The 16,355-nt window shown below is 41.2% G+C and overlaps 1 protein-coding gene across 1 annotated transcript; it reads left to right on the top strand.

The window, feature by feature from the left end:
- Nucleotides 1-8,361: 8,361 nt before the first annotated feature.
- On the top strand, nt 8,362-12,932 carry LOC133901678 (vacuolar protein sorting-associated protein 32 homolog 2-like). Its single transcript, XM_062343116.1, has 8 exons — nt 8,362-8,556; nt 9,406-9,517; nt 10,118-10,217; nt 10,865-10,950; nt 11,036-11,127; nt 11,215-11,329; nt 11,434-11,629; nt 12,560-12,932. Exons 2-7 carry the CDS (start codon nt 9,434-9,436, stop codon nt 11,623-11,625), a joined length of 669 nt encoding a protein of 222 aa, XP_062199100.1. The 5' UTR covers nt 8,362-8,556; nt 9,406-9,433; the 3' UTR covers nt 11,626-11,629; nt 12,560-12,932.
- Nucleotides 12,933-16,355: the final 3,423 nt, after the last annotated feature.

Raw genomic sequence — 16,355 nt, 5'->3', positions numbered from 1 at the left:
ATCCGGTTGCAAATCCTGGTTTGCAACTTCAATGACTTCAGTTGGGACTCGAAGGTATTTCTTCAATTGAGAGATGTGGAATACATTATGAATGGTGGAGAGGGATGAAGGTAAGTCCAACTGATAGGCCACCTCTCCTCGCTGAGCGATGATTTGGAAAGGTCCCACATATCGAGATGCTAACTTCCCTCTGACTTGAAAGCGTCAAATCCCCTTGGGAGGGGACACCTTGAGATAGAAGAAATATCCAATGGCGAATACAAGTTCTCTTTAGCGATGATCCACATAACTTTTTTTGACAAGATTGAGCCTTGAGGAGATACTTGCGAATGGTCAGAACATGTTCTTTTTGCCTCTTTGACCAAATACGGGCCTAGAAAAGCTCTTTCACCGGACTCGAACCAATTCAACGGTATTCGGCATTTTTGACCATAGAGAGCTACAAATGGAGACATTCCAATACTCGACTGATAGCTGTTGTTGTATGAGAATTCCGCAAACACCTAGCAAATTTTCTACTTCTTCCCAAATGTGAGAGCACAAGCTCGTAACATATCTTCTAAGATTTGATTCACCCTTAGTTTGACCATCAGTCTGAGGGTGGTAAGAGGTGCTATGGAAGAGCTTGGTTCCTATAGATTCATGAAGGCTCTTCCAGAAATATGAGGTAAACTGAGTACCTCGATCGGAGATGATCTTCTTCGGAATTTCATGAAGGCAAACAATTCGGGTGAGGTATAATTCTGCATAGTCCTTGGCACTGTACCAAGTCTTCATAGGAAGAAAGTGTGCTAACTTTTTGAGTCGGTCCATGGTGACCCAAATTGAGTCATACCCTCGAGAGGTCTTGGGTAATCCGGTAATGAAATCTATACTAGGTAATTCGGTAATGAAATCTATACCGATCTCCTCCTACTTCCAAGAGGTCTTAGGTAATCTAGTAAGGGCTAGAGCGTACCAGCCGGTTTGAGGTGTTCGGCCATAACTCTCCGGCAAACATCACACTCAGCGACATAACAAGCGATTTCTCGCTTCATATGGGTCCACCAAAATCTGGACTTGAGGTCTTGGTACAACTTGGTACTCCTTGGGTGAATGAATAGCAAGGAATCATGAGCTTCATCTAGAATTTTTTTTCTCAATACATCAACTTTTGGAACCACTAACCTCTTCCTAAACCATAGGATACCTTGACCATCTTCAAAAAAACAAGTCGCTTTGCCTTCCTTCATTTTATCTAGAATTCAGGCCATGCCCTTATCATCTTTCTGAGCTTCTTTGATTTGATCTAGGAGGGTGGATTTGATCTCCAGGTTTGCAAGAATTCCCACTAAAACCATATCAAGTCCAAACCTTTGGAATTCATCACAAAGCGTGGTGACTCTAGGCTGGAGTGAAAGACAATTGCATCTAGCCTTTTGACTCAGTGCATCAACGACAACATTCACTTGCCGGAGTGATAATGAACTTCCAGCTCATAATCCTTTATTAGCTCAAGCCATCTTCTATGTCTCATGTTCAAATCAGCTTGAGTGAAAATATACTTGAGACTTTTATGATCCGTGTAGATATGACATAGATTTTCCAATAGATAGTGGTGCTAAATCTTTAGAGTGTGTACAACTACCGTAAGCTCTAAGTCATGAGTTGGATAATTTTCTTCGTGTCGCTTCAATTGGTGTGAAGTATACGTAACAACTTGACCTTCTGGCATGAGAACACATCTGAGGCCTATGCGCGAAGCATCGCAATAGACGTCGAAACCCTTGTCCACTTCAGACTGAGCAAGAATGGGAGCGGTCGTGAGAAATTTCTTCATAGTTTGGAAAGCTGACTCACATTCATTTGACCACTCGAATACACTTTCTTGCTTCAATAGCTCAGTCATGGGCTTTGAAATCTTGAAGAAGTTCTCGATGAACCGGTGGTAATAACCCATAAGTCCAGAAAACTCCATATGTCGGTGACATTCTTAGGTTGAACCCAATTGAGAACCTCTTGTATTTTTCTCGAGTCAATGGAAACACCGTCTTTAGATAAGACATGACCTAGAAAAGCGATTTGCTTAAGCCAAAACTGGCATTTGCTGAACTTGGCATAGAGGCGGTGATCTCGAAGTTAGCCAAGAACAACTCAAAGATGCTCTATATGTTCTTCTTCAGTCTTGGAGTAAATGAGAATATCATTGATGAAAACTATGACAAACTTATCAAGTTCTTCTATGAAGATCATGTTCATCAAAGACATGACGGTAAACTCATAAAGCCTGTAACTGGTAGAGAAGGCCGTTTTTGGAATATCCTCTGGTTGGATCTTTATTTGATGGTAGCCGGGTACCGGTCAATTGATCGAACAAAATATCAATCTAAGAAAATGGATACTTGTTCTTAATAGTGACCTCATTCAATAGACGGTAATCGACACATATCCGCGAAGTACCATCCTTCTTCACAAAGAGTGTTGGGCATCCCCAAGGTGAGGAGCTCAGATAAAATAAACCCTTTGAGAGCAACTCCTAAACGGCTTCAACTCTGCTAATTCATTCGATGGCATCCGATAAGACATCTTTGAAATTGGGGTCGTACCAGGTAAAAGATCAATAGAGAATACCACTTCTCGAGGAGGTTACGCAGTCTGAGAGGCTTGCTGAGGAGGTTGCACCGATAGTGGCAGCCTTGGAGCAGTCACCATAGCTCCTGGCTTCAGGAATCGGCAATCCCGCACAAAGTAGCCGACTCACCCACAGTTATAGCATGGGCCTCCGAGGGTCATAAGAGAGCGGCGCCTGCCTATGGAAGACGACGGGACCCTCTTGCGCTTCTTCTCCTGTTGGAGGTTCTTCATCTTGATTTTGGCCATGAGGGAGGTGCTCACCAACTAGTTGAAGTTGGTGAACTCATGCACCGATAAGTGGTCTTGCATCTTGGAAGAGAGGCTATTTACAAATCGATATTGCTTCCATGCGTTGGTGTTGACCTCTTCTGGCACGTACTGTGCTAAGTGGTTGAACACTTGCACGTACTCCATAACAACTTTACCTTTCTGCTAGAGGTCCACGAATTCCTGCCTTTTGATCTTCATTAGCCCCTTGGGAATATGATAGTCACAGCAGGCTTGGCAGAACTCTGCCCAAGAGACGCGATGATCAGCGGCATGTATGGCGAGGTAGTTGGTCCACCATGCATCGACCGCGCCTTGGAGTTGATGTGCGGCAAATAAAGCCTTCTCATGGTCCTCGCACCGAAGGAGAGCGAGCTTTTGCTCGATAGTGCGAAGCCAATGGTCCACGTTGAGAGGATCCTCAACACGTGTGAAGGTGGGCGGCTGAGTTCAAAGAAAATATGTGAAGTCATCTCAACGTCCAGCTCCACCTGCTCTGTGAGGGGCCGTGTTGTGCATGAGAGCCTCAAGAAGGGCAGTCTGAGCTTGGCGGTTTTGCTCAATCTGTATTAAGACGTCTGTCATACTCGGCAATGGAGGTGGTACTGGATTGTTCTCATCAGAACCCTCAGGAAGATCTCCGAGATTTTGGTGGGTCCTCATACTATTGTGACGATAAGATGAAAGAGAGGTGAAAGGTCAAAATCCGACATAGCAAAAATAGCATTCGTCGGATATCACTTGCTTGGATCCATAATACCGTATATTGGAAAAAATGCATGCAATATGAGCGATATGGAAATAAAGGCATGCTTGATCCCTATCTACACGTCTCTTTCTCGAGTGCATCGCTCCCCATAAGCATCAATATCATAATCATCACAAGTATTCATACATAACGACCAGCAATCATCACCCTTCACGCAAGAAAGAAAAGTGTTCGAGCGAATGGTGCTTGTGCAACTTGCCGCACAAGCGACGTTTTATACGTTGTTACCAACGTAGTCACTTCCCGTACTGTTGCCTTACGGGACACCCCATGCAATTGCCACGTGAGTAGACGACCATAACTACCATTGTATGGTGAATGTTTATACATTATTGCTAACGTATTCACTTCATATACCATTGCCGTACGAGACACACCAGGTTCCTACCTCGCATTGGTTGAACCCCCAATATTTACCACCATCAGGGTGCGGTCCTTACCTTCTTACTTTTTTGTCAATTGCTTCGATGCAACATAAATCACAAAGACATCATAATATGGAACAACACAATGCGGAAACAAAAACAATATAGGTCTAGCAACCAAGAATACGTTACACTTAGAGGTATAGTATAGTAACTTAATCGTTCAAAAGTTCACGCAAGGAAGTTAAGCCCTATTACATTTCTCTCATATTCACCAACTTATAACCACTCATCCAAAGTGGCCATCCTTAATCCCTTAAGAAAGAGACGAGTAAGGTATTAAAATTAAACATATTATCCACAAGAAGATGTACGACAAAATCTAAGACAAGGTGAGGAATAAAGTAGAGTAATTACTTAGGATCTAAAGATAAACCTTAGTGGGTTGTCTTAGTGGAGTTGACATGTTTTATTAACCCCACCTAAGCATTTTAAGCAAATTCATTAAACCAAGCTCTGATACCACGTTGTTAGAAACCGTTCAAAAAATATTCTAATTAATGATTAAGTCGATCATTTCTATAATCACGACTGCAATATGATTAACCATAATGCTATTCTGTAGTCTCAGTATATGTTTTGTACCTAAGATCAGAACACACACCTTTCCAACGTACATCATCACAACAAATCTTAATAAAAAGCGAGTAATTGAAAATATATCACAAGTCTTTGAGTATTAACAATTTCTAACAATTTACAACAAAAGAGAGCTAGGAGGACAATAAAACAGATTATCACCTAGCCAAAAGAGAAATTACGTAGTGGAGGAAAATATTTATCAACAATAAAAAATAGGTGGAGCCATATGCCCTTAGGCTCCACCCAAAATAACGTTATTCAAGTAGTTTGCACTACTAATCCCCGCCACCTACATCAGCGGGCATAAAGTAGCCGAACACTACATTCTCCGTATCGGTAGCACCTGAAAGAGCAGTGTGAGTACGAAGGTACTCGCAAGACTTAATCTATAATAGGTACATATAAATAACCCGACTCCAAGGATCATAGATTTGGATGTTAGCAAGGAGACGATCACATGGTTAAGTAAATTCATAAGCGAAAGCAAATTTGGACACAGTAATGTGAGCATCTATACTTAACCATACATATATACCCCTCCTATCCTGTAATCATTAACATCATAAATATCTGTAATAGAACCATCATAAACACATCTGTGAATAGAACCATCTCAACCACATCCCAACATACGGTACCACATCATTGCACATTCATGACTCTACGGCTGATGCGAATGGATATAAGCATGCTTATAACCGAGAACGCGGCAATTCAAATTATTTTTACACCTTGTAAGGGTACTCTTTTACCCATACGACACGAGGACCATTCGGCTTGTGCGACCCGCTAAAGTTCACACAAGGGGTACTCGTGACAACCTTTCCCAAATAAGCCCTAACCGTTTGAACAAATATCTCTAGGTGCAGGAGTCATCTAGAACTACTTCTAGAGCAAACTAGATACCCCTACAATCCTATTATACCCACGACACCCGAGATGTGCAAGTCAAAGGATCACAATATTTAGCTTATCCTTCCCATAAATGGATATGTTGTTTGTACAGAAAGTGCTAAAGCCAAAGGCACTGATGGACGATTTAATCGATGTAAACGGTCTATGGTATCCAGGCTCCTCTCCCGACCTACCCCTGACACCACTCACATCTTGCATCATCCTCACAACTCATACATCCCAACATCATTATCAATTCCTTTTTGAACAAGTAAATAAGCCCTAAGTTCACGAGCAGTGGTTGAATCCACCGCACGACTTCTACCGATGAACTATGCATTGCTAAGCATTCGGTTAACCTTTGAAGTTAGACAACCACATAGTTAAACCCAGATTACAAGGATAGGAAACATCAGATAACTAAGGTAAGATCAATGCAACAACATAAGTTCTGCCCATAATTCCCAACATCGACTCGCTATTCATGCACAACATACATATATCATAACTTCTCAAATTAGAAACAACTGATCTAAAGTAGTGGGTAGAATATGCTTAGATGATTATCTTGCTACTTCGACGCCTACCTGATGCTACCTGCGTAGCACTCAAGGAATTTCGGACTGCCCTCCATCATACCCGCGTCACACTCCAGTTCTTCGTTCACTAAAGAAGAATACATGCAATGTGATAAGCATTAATGAGGTGCAAAGATGTATTCTATAAGATGCATAACAACAAGTTAAAAGTACAAGACACACGAAAGATTAACGAAGTCTATGATCTAAACAAGTTCAAAAACTCTGATAGAATCCGAAAGTTTCGGGTTGAACTCGGAATTTCCAAGTTATGGAACTTCCGAATGAACCTCCGGATGGAGGTCCTCGGTTAGCAACTTTTGAATTAACTCGGAAGTTTCGGGTTGAAGTCAGAACTTCTGTGTTGGGCTGAAATATCCGGGTTTGCTTCTGAATGGGGGTGCTCGGCTAATCCTAAATCGGAATAATCCGAAACTTTCAGGTTATACCTAGAACTTCTGGGTTGATAGGATTCTCCAGGTGAGGTTCTGAGTGAGGGTGCTTGGTTAAATCTAACTTGAGATAACCTGGAACTTCCGAGTTCTTGCAGACTTGAGCTCGTGATAATTTTTCTAGACCGATTCGACTTGCATGTCAAATATTTCACATAAACATGTATATGATCTAGGCCAATGGTTGTAGACTCAATTTACACACTAAACCCACACGATTTCCCAGTGCTACTCGAAACTTCTAGGTTACACCAGGAATCTCTGGGTTATTGCAGAGAGAGTTCTTTGTGGGGAAACTTTGGCCGATTTGATTTGTGCGCCTCACCAATCTAAGGAGTGAAGAGTTTGCACTAACACATGGGTTCTAGACTTCATCCACCAATAAGGCAACACGATTTTCTAGCTCAAACTCATCTAAATCCTCTTTTTTTGCTCCAAAGCCTCAACAACTCAAGGTGCTTTGCAACTTCGCAACCGAAGCTCCAAAACTTGGATTCAACCAACCAAAATGCACATTCTCGCCATGAAATCCTAGGAGACTTACTTAAGGTCCTTTGTCGAGGCCGTTGACCGTGGGGTGAAGGAGGAAAAGCTCGGGGGAAGAGGAAAAATGCTGTTGCTCCTCGTTGCTTCAACCAAGAACACCAAAAGAGGTCAAGAACGGCTCGAATTCTTCAGGCATGTACGAAAGAATTGGATATATGGGAAGCTTAGAAGCTAAAGATCGCGTGGGTACCACATACATATCTTGATTTTGCTTCTCAGAGGAGGAATCTAAGGAAGAAAGAGAGAGAGCTTGAGAGAGGAGGGGGAGCAGCAACTTGGTTGCTCAGGTGGGAGAGGGAGAGAGCGTGCGAGTGAGTGAGAGTGAGGGAGAGTTGTCCATCAAGGAGAGAGGGTGGTTGGCTAACTCATATGGGCCCCATTTGCTAGAGAAACAAGCCTGTTTCAACTGTAAAAATATTTGTTTCTCTTTCAATTTTATTTCCCTCTACCTATTAACTCAAAATGGGATGCTCTAGTACTTCAAAATTAAATTGATCAAAAATAAACATGATGCTTATGATGTATGACTATGCTTAAGACATGATTACGAGTTTGGGACGTAACAGAGATCAATCCTGTCGCCCGCGGGTATACCCATTTACCTGTGGGGTGGGGACGCGAGGCGGTGGCGCGGTACAGCATGGCAGGGCGAGGCGACATGGTGGCGCGGGGCTTCACACGACGATGAGGGGCGGCATGAGGTGGGGCAAGGTGAGAGACGGGGCGACACGACATCAGCGCGGGGCGGGGTGGAGGCATGTGGCACCAGCACACGACAACGGCGCAGGGCCAGGCGATATGGCGGTGGGGCAACACAGTAGCACGAGGCAGCGGGGCATAACGCGGGGTGACGGGGTGGTGGCGCAAGGCGACGCGAGCGGGGGTGTGGGTGGTGGTGGGGGAGATGAGAAATACGTATTTATACGATGTGGATAAAAAATGATAGAGTTTAGATGAATGAGTCCACATGTCAGAGATTCGTTAGGGTAAATAAGTGTCATAGATATGAGTATATTTTACTCAAACTTATAGCTGTATACCCATCTGATAGTATTTTTCATCCACAAATACTAAATATTACTCATACCTAATCCTATTAAAATATTTACCCATAGGTAAACATGTAAACCGGTAAGATTGCCATCCTGGTCTCAGAAAAAAAAAAGAGAAAAAAAAACAAACAGCAGCCGTGTTTTCGTTTGCTTCGCCCGGTCACCTTCCGCGGTTCCGCCGTGCGCACGCGGTCGTCTCCATCCGACTCAACTCGTCTCCACCGGTCCACCCCCATCGATCCCAACCGATCCCCCGCTCCCACTTGAAGCTGCCAATTCCAGAGGATCACGCCCGCCCAATCCCAGATTCCTCTCCTCCCCTCTCGAATCACGCCCGCCCATTCCCAGAGGCCTCCGCCGCTGGCGTCGACTAATCTGGTAAGCGCCCCCGCTCGCGTCCCCTCCCCTCCCCTCCGCTCCGGCTAGATCCGGCCGCGATGGCCAGATCGATGCTAGCCGGGAGTTCTGCGATTAGTTTGTGCGACGGCGATCGTGGCGCGCGTCGGAGTCGGCGCCAGTTCTAGTTCGTCGCGATCGATTAGACGGTGGCTTCTGCTCGGATCGCGTCCGGCTCCGCGCGGGTTTGCGATTGGTTAGTATAGCGTTGGTCAGGGGCGCCGCTGGATGCGCGCTTTGGTTTCCTGTTTAGTTCAGTTGGTGCTCATGATTGCAGGCGCTAGTTAGTTCATCCTTTCCTTTTCTTTTGCCTGCCGCTGAAAAAGGAGAGAAATTCTGCGTTGAAGTGGAGGCTGATGGATAAGGGTTGCTGCGTTGCTCCGTTTCCTTATTTCTGTAAGGCGCTGGATGAGTTTCCCGATTTTGGTAGGAAATTTGTTCCCGTGGCTTTTGCACTACTTCGATATCTAGACATGGCAGGGTCAGTTTCTTTGTTGTTCTTGTGTCGCTGCACAGTGGGATCTACTAACGTGGGTGTATATCTACTAATTCCAGTAAGATTCCGTTGTTATGGCTCTGAGAAACACGCTTCCAACTGTTGCTTCCGGATGTAATAACTGAAAAGTGCTTTTCCATTGGCCCCTGCGATCCAAGCGAAGCCTTACTAGTCCAGGCTGGCAATCTGGAGTGCCACTTCTTGTAACACAAATGCCTTCTTGGGAGAATCTTCTCCACTCGTGGTCGTTTCTTGGCTGTTCGTGGATACGTTTCTACTTCATGAGTTTCTTGAATTGGCCTGTGAGTGATGTCTGCCGTTTTTTCACCTCACAGGTGTTGAGTTTCTGTTGCAAGTGCAGCCATGTCCATGTTCAATAGGATCTTTGGGAAGCCCAAGGAGCAAGCCAACTCCAATGCGTTGGCCACTCTGGACAAGTTAAATGAGGTGATCTTTTGTCTACATTATTTCCTGAAATATGATTACCTTGTATTGCATGCATTGAGATGTTCTTACATGCATTGTTTTTTTCCTTCTTATTTTGGTTGTCTAAACAATTGTAACCTTGGAGTACCCTTCATTTTGTATTGCATTGTTAAGGTTGAACAGGAAGTATCTCAAAAAGAAAAAGTTGAGCAGAAAGAGCAATATTATTATTGCTTGTTTATTCGCTTGATGGATGCATGTGCACCCCAAAGCTCTAGAAAGAAAAACTCCCATCCTTCTATCTTAATGTCTTGGAATTCTGATGTAATGTAAACTTCATCAGAACTTATGGGATGTATAAGTTCTTCCCATGGCATTTGAAAGCTCCTCCAGGTGGACCTGTTGTATAATCGACACCATGATAGGATGATGATTGTATGTTTCTCTGTATTGGTTCCTAAAGTTCGAATCTTTTACCTCTTAGGAAGGGATGAGGATTTTTATATGTTGAGCTAACTGGTGAACTATGCCCATGTTATAAGTTATAACTAATATTCGGCACATCATATGCCTATGCCACAATAAATTCAAGTTCTAAAAGCTTGCTTTATCTATATGCAGACTCTTGATATGCTGGAGAAGAAAGAAAAAGTGCTGGAGAAAAAAGCAGCTGCTGAGCTTGAGAGGGCCAAGGAGTTCTCAAAAGCAAAGAATAAAAGAGGTATGGTAAACCACCACAGAGAAACTTGAAATACATACTTCTGCTTTGGCAATACAATCAGAGACGTTATGTAGAGTACATCTGGAATGAGCATCAAGTTCTTATTTACACATGCCGCACTGTAAACTTGAAAAATATCCATCTTATGTGGCTATATTTATGCATCAAATATTCTTTGTGTCATTTTTCTTGGTACATGGCAAATTGGATGAACAAATATGTGGGTATTTGAGACAGTTATTGTGGTTATCATTTGTTAATATGATCATGTTGACATTGTATTTATCAACAACAACAACAACAACAAAGCCTTTTAGTCCCAAGCATGTTGGGGTAGGCTTGACATTGATTTATCAAATCAAATCTAGGTTGTATGTACCTGCATTTTAATTGACACTTACGATGCAAATTTCATAAAGCATTATCTGTGGAGCAATGTTCACCATATTTTACTTTTATGACCTGATGACGCTGCTGCTTATGATTAGCTGATTAGCTAATAAAGCTTATATTCACTGGCCTTTTTTATTTTGCTTTCGTGGGCTAATGTTGATTACCTTTAAAAAGCCACCGGACTTCTTTTTAACACGATGGAAAATTGAGTTATAGAAATTTTTGTTAATACAATTGAAGCATTTTCTTAACAGCGGCTATCCAATCCTTGAAGAGGAAAAAACTTTACGAGCAACAAATTGAGCAGCTTGGAAATTTTCAGTTGAGAATCCATGATCAGGTTAATTTCTACTCAAATAGTTTTGAGCTTTTCTGTTTACTAGTACATGTTGTGTATGTTAATATATAACCATTTTTTTATACAGATGATCATGTTAGAAGCTGCTAAAGCTACGACAGAGACTGTTGATGCATTGAGGACTGGAGCTGCAGCTATGAAAGCAATGCAAAAAGCAACGTGAGTATTAATTTTGAGTCCATTTTAGGATTCGCCCCCATAATCATTTTTAAGGTCTCAAAATGACTATTTATCGTGCCCCTGCAGAAATATTGATGATGTCGACAAGACTATGGATGAAATTAACGAACAAACTGAAAATATGAAACAAATACAAGATGCTTTGTCAGCTCCTCTAGGAGCTTCTGCTGATTTTGATGAGGTAATTCACTGTAGCCATTTAAGATGTCCAATCTTGCTTTTCATTTTTTTCTTTGATTTACTTATCACCTGTACTTACCACCTATTGCTCTGAAAAATTGACAGGATGAACTGGAAGCGGAACTTGAGGAACTGGAGGGAGCAGAGTTGGAATCTCAGCTTCTAGAGCCTGTTGCAGCTCCTCCTGTGCATCCAGTGCAGGTCCCAACCAACAGGATACCAACTCGCCCTGTTCCACAGAAGCCTACAGCTGAGGATGATGAGCTTGCTGCACTGCAAGCTGAAATGGCGTTGTGATCAGGTTATATATTTATCTTTTGTTTGATTGGTTTGTACTTTGCAGTATTTATTTGTGGTTCCTTTCATGGGACTGATGACTTATACTTGTTAGCTAAACATGATAATGCTAAGTTGCCAATTGGCTATATTTCTCTCTGATAATTATTGGTTAATGGTCCGATCCAGAAATGTAATCCAGAAACTAGTTGTTTGATTGTTGAGGCGTGTTTGGTTCCTTTGAATTTTTTGGATCTTTAAATGTTCAGATGCTGTACAATAAGATGATTGGAATGCGCTGTTACTAAAAGACTATATCATGAAATTGTGTACTAATTTACTAGCAGTGGTAGGATACTAGGATGTGGAAGAGAGGATGTTGACAGATCTGGAAGCCAATTTGAATGCCGCATACAGCTGTTCTAGCATTCCTCATGTTTCCATTGTTTGGAATGGTTTGCTTGAAACATGTGATCATCATGCTGTTGTTCCCTGTGTAGATAGACTTCTTGGATAATGGGACATTTGCTTTAAGGAGAAAGTGTTAATTCATCCAGTTGTTGTCCAATATTAGCTCCCAAGAATTGAGAAGCCAATTTTGTCTTACCAATGTTAGCCTGTTAAAGTTTAGGGTTACTAACGGACTGAGAACCTAGTTTCATATTAGTTAAACTCTGACAGAAACCTTATTTCACCCCCAATTATAGTTGGCCTCAGTTTCTTTTGGTTACATACAATCAAAGAAAAATTGTAATTTAAGAATCAATTATCTGCAGAATTTGCTTGCAGTTTCACTTAGATAGTGCAAGTTAGGGTGTTTGGAATATATGACATTGGAATAATTTTGGAGGGTTTGGTTTCTATGGAAATGTAATTATTCAGCTCGTGTATTCTTTGGGTGTTCCTTAGTTATTGTTCCCCATGTTCATTATTAACCCAAACTGAGAATCTGCAGGTTCCCAATGAAGAGGTGAAATGTACAAATTTGGATTTACGCTACAAAGTTTGGAAGCAAGTCTGGCTACAATATAGTTTCTCATGTGTGTATAGTCTTGGGGGTCATTTGGCAATCGAAGCATAAAAGGCTGCTCAAGCCAGTGTTTGTTTCAGTGGTTTTGGGTCTGTTTTCCATAGACAGAGTTTCAGTTAATATGGCTCGGTTAGCTCCATCCATGCTAACCATCCAAGTCATGCAACCATTGTTGTCGCACAGTATTTTTCATTGACCCATAATGTCTGGAACCAATGTAAAAATGTTGAAACGCATGAAATCCGTAGGATCCGCATTTGATGCGGCGGTTCGCATAAATATAATTATGTCTTTGTTACTGATTCTTCTGGTTGGTTGCGAAATGACATCATCGTGGAACATGCTGTACTCTTTTGAAGACATTAACGTGTATTGAAATATGAACTGACTAGTACATAAGTGACCAATGGATTATTGTTTCCGAAATTATGGCTTAACTAGTACAAATTCTTCAGGATTCCTACGAAATTTCCAAGTTCCAGACGGGCCGGTACTAGTTGGAAGCTCTCTTCTCGCACACTTTAAATTTAGATATTTAATGCATCAGAGGAGAATATGCGTGCATTACAGGAGAATAACGCGTCAAAGAGCAAACGTGGCAAGATTCTCGTTGGACTTCGTTCCTTGTTTTCCTAATACCTCTATTTTGAAATAGATGTGGACGAATACATCGTAGTCAAACTTTAAAATTTTTAATTATTAATATACACAAAATTATTAGTATTCGATATGTGCAAATGGTGAGTGGATTTGCCATGAAAAATAATTTTATCAGATTACATATTTAACAGATTTTAATAAGAATAATTACAAAAATTAATGTTTAAATAGGTGTATCGGTGCCCGAGTTAATGTCCTAAACGATGAGTAAAAAAGAATAAATATACTATTATATATATATATATATATATATATATATATATATATATATATATATATATATATATATATATATATATATATATATATATATATATATATATATATATATATATATCTCTTCAGTTAACAGCCAGCATTAAGGTCTTTGAATCATGATTCCTCATCTTGCACAAGGATGGTGAGGCAGAACCCTTTTTAGCTCACTGTGGTTGTTATCATTCTCTCAGAGTGCATTTATTGCTGGTATATACGACTTATTACTTCTCTTAGTTATGTAAACAAGCTAGGCAGATAGTTTGCATATATTTTTATCTGTAATACTATGTATCTCTTGTTTCGCCACCTTATTGCACAAATATTTATTAGGGCGGTGACTATCGTGACGTGATAGTTCCTGCCATTTCATCAATTTTTTATCCTTTCACCCCTAATGCTAGGAATATTTTATTTTTCTGGCATCTATAACCACTATCGTGGATGAAAAGGACGATCATCAATGTTCCATTTTTTTTTTATATTCTAAGTCACGATTTACGTCTAAGGATGTTACCTCTTGAATAGGCGTATGAAAGATTTCTTTGTTCTTTCGAGGAATCAGACACTAGCATAAGGATGGATGAAAATGGTCCGAATTGGTCGGAATATGTCAAAGCCTATTGCCTAAACCACTCTTTTTCTCCAGTTGGTATTGAAAACATTAAGGCCGGAAGCGAATATGTAATCGAAATTGTTGGAGTTCCATAAATAAAACCGTCGAAGCTGAAACATGTCCCGTTCAGCTCGGGAATGATAAAGTCGAAGAGGACATTAATCTCACAGAAGGCAGCGTGTAGTGAACCACGGCAGCATACCATATTCGTACAGGTACATGATCTTGTGTATAAGTTACTAGATCCTTTCCTATTTGTTCTTGTGTATACGTCGAACAGTAATCCTTTTTCATTTCTAACATTCCTATGGTCTTCGTTGCTTTTGTTTGGCTGCCGAAGCTTCTCTGCGAGCTCCTCAGAAGTTTCTCACAAATGCAATTCATCAAGGATTGTGAGATGCTCGATGCCATTTGGAAGGACCTTCAATTCTGAGCAGCTCTGTATGGCCAGCTCCACAAGACTCTGCATTGCACCTTGCTCTGCTGCCTAGCTTGTTTACGATGGTGCGTGCAGGCACATCATCTTCCCTTCATAAGCTTGGATTCTTCATCAAGTTTGGAGAAAATTTCACGCAAACCATGTAATGAGCAAAGGAAGGGAAATGATTCTTCATCAAGTTTGGAGAATGCCAGAGTCAACAAGTTTGAGGTTACTGAGGTGCAAACAAAGGGATACAATCTGAGGTCTTGTTCTTCTTTCCAGCTGCACTCCTAGCTCGAGCTTAGAAAGAGTGGGAGGCAAATGAAGGGCTTCGAGGTGCAACACTTCCTTCTCATGACTAGATACAATTGTTAAAGAGATAAGGCGGCTCATCTTTACGATGGAGTTACACAAATCATCAGAGTGCTCATTCTTCACTTCGGTGACAGCAAAATTCCTCAGTTCGAGATGGCATAATGTCTTCGAGTTTGCTTCGACAGGTTACAGAGCTGTTAAGCCAGTCAGGTGTTCAATTTGTCTCCAACTTCAGTGGGAACACTAATCACAAATAAATATCTTAGCAAGCATCCAGGACTTGAAGTTCTGCAATCTTCCTATTGCTTTTGGGAGGTGTTCAATTTTGGTATCGGGAAGACCCAGGAAGCGCAGATTAAACAAGGTGAATATCTCGCTCGGTAGCATAGTAATTTTTGTCATAAATAATAGAACTTTTAAATTTAATTTAATTTAATTTAATTTCTGATACAAAATGAACAATAACGGATACAAATAATCAATAACGATTATGTTTCGACTAGCTTCGACTAAATTCGACTAGCCTCGAGTAGGATTCGACAAGTCTCAACACGCCTCGACTTATAGCATACCCTCGATAAGATATTCGACTAGTAACTCGACCAATAGATGTACTCGACTAGATACTCGTGTAGTATTTACATACGTATCCGATAGCAACATGAGATGCAAATACCCTCGTGGTGTCGATGCGTGTGTTCTTCTAGTTATCTTGTCCACACATACTAAGTAGGTGGAGGAGAAAAATCCTTTTAAGTTAGTTTTCATTCAGATTCATTAGTAAAGTAGGACTAAAGAATACATACCTCCCTCATATGATTAAACCTTTAAGATTTAATTAAAATTATATAAATATAATGAGTTAAGTCTATATATTATAATAATTTTAAGTACCTTAATATCAGAAAGCAACCTAAATGATTTGACCAACGTCTTTAATGCGTCTTCAGTTAGGCCGCTGTAGAACATAGAGTTGTTGGATATTTGCACTTCGGATTGACAAAAACCGTGTGTTCTCTTCTGAAAGTTCCTTGTGTCTGTCACAATATTTACCAAAACATCTACATTTGATTTAGAGCGGGCCAGAAGACGTATAATATCATTCATTCGACAGCTCCGCACTAGTCCACTCTTATTCCTCGGCTTTACTTGCAGGAGGCTTCGGTTCTTGACCTCATATGGAAGGTCCAAACTATCTCAAAACAGCATCGACATCAAGGATCAAACTGTTAGCTAACTTTCCGATTCTGAGTAAGTTCGACTTTTGCAAGACAGTAGGCGACTTATGCAAGCCATAGCAACAGGCAGGCCATTGCAATTGTACAAAATTATGTGAGCCAACAGCTCCAATTCCAATGGCATACTTTGTTCTCGTGTTTCCGAAAAGCTTCCTTACAAAATGACTCCCAAGAGCGTGGTGCTTTTATGGGGGTTCAACTCGATCTCATAATCGG

The sequence above is a fragment of the Phragmites australis genome, chromosome 20 (genome assembly GCF_958298935.1).
Source record: "Phragmites australis chromosome 20, lpPhrAust1.1, whole genome shotgun sequence".
NCBI lineage: Eukaryota > Viridiplantae > Streptophyta > Magnoliopsida > Poales > Poaceae > Phragmites > Phragmites australis.
This window is presented reverse-complemented; position numbering and strand designations above follow the sequence as displayed.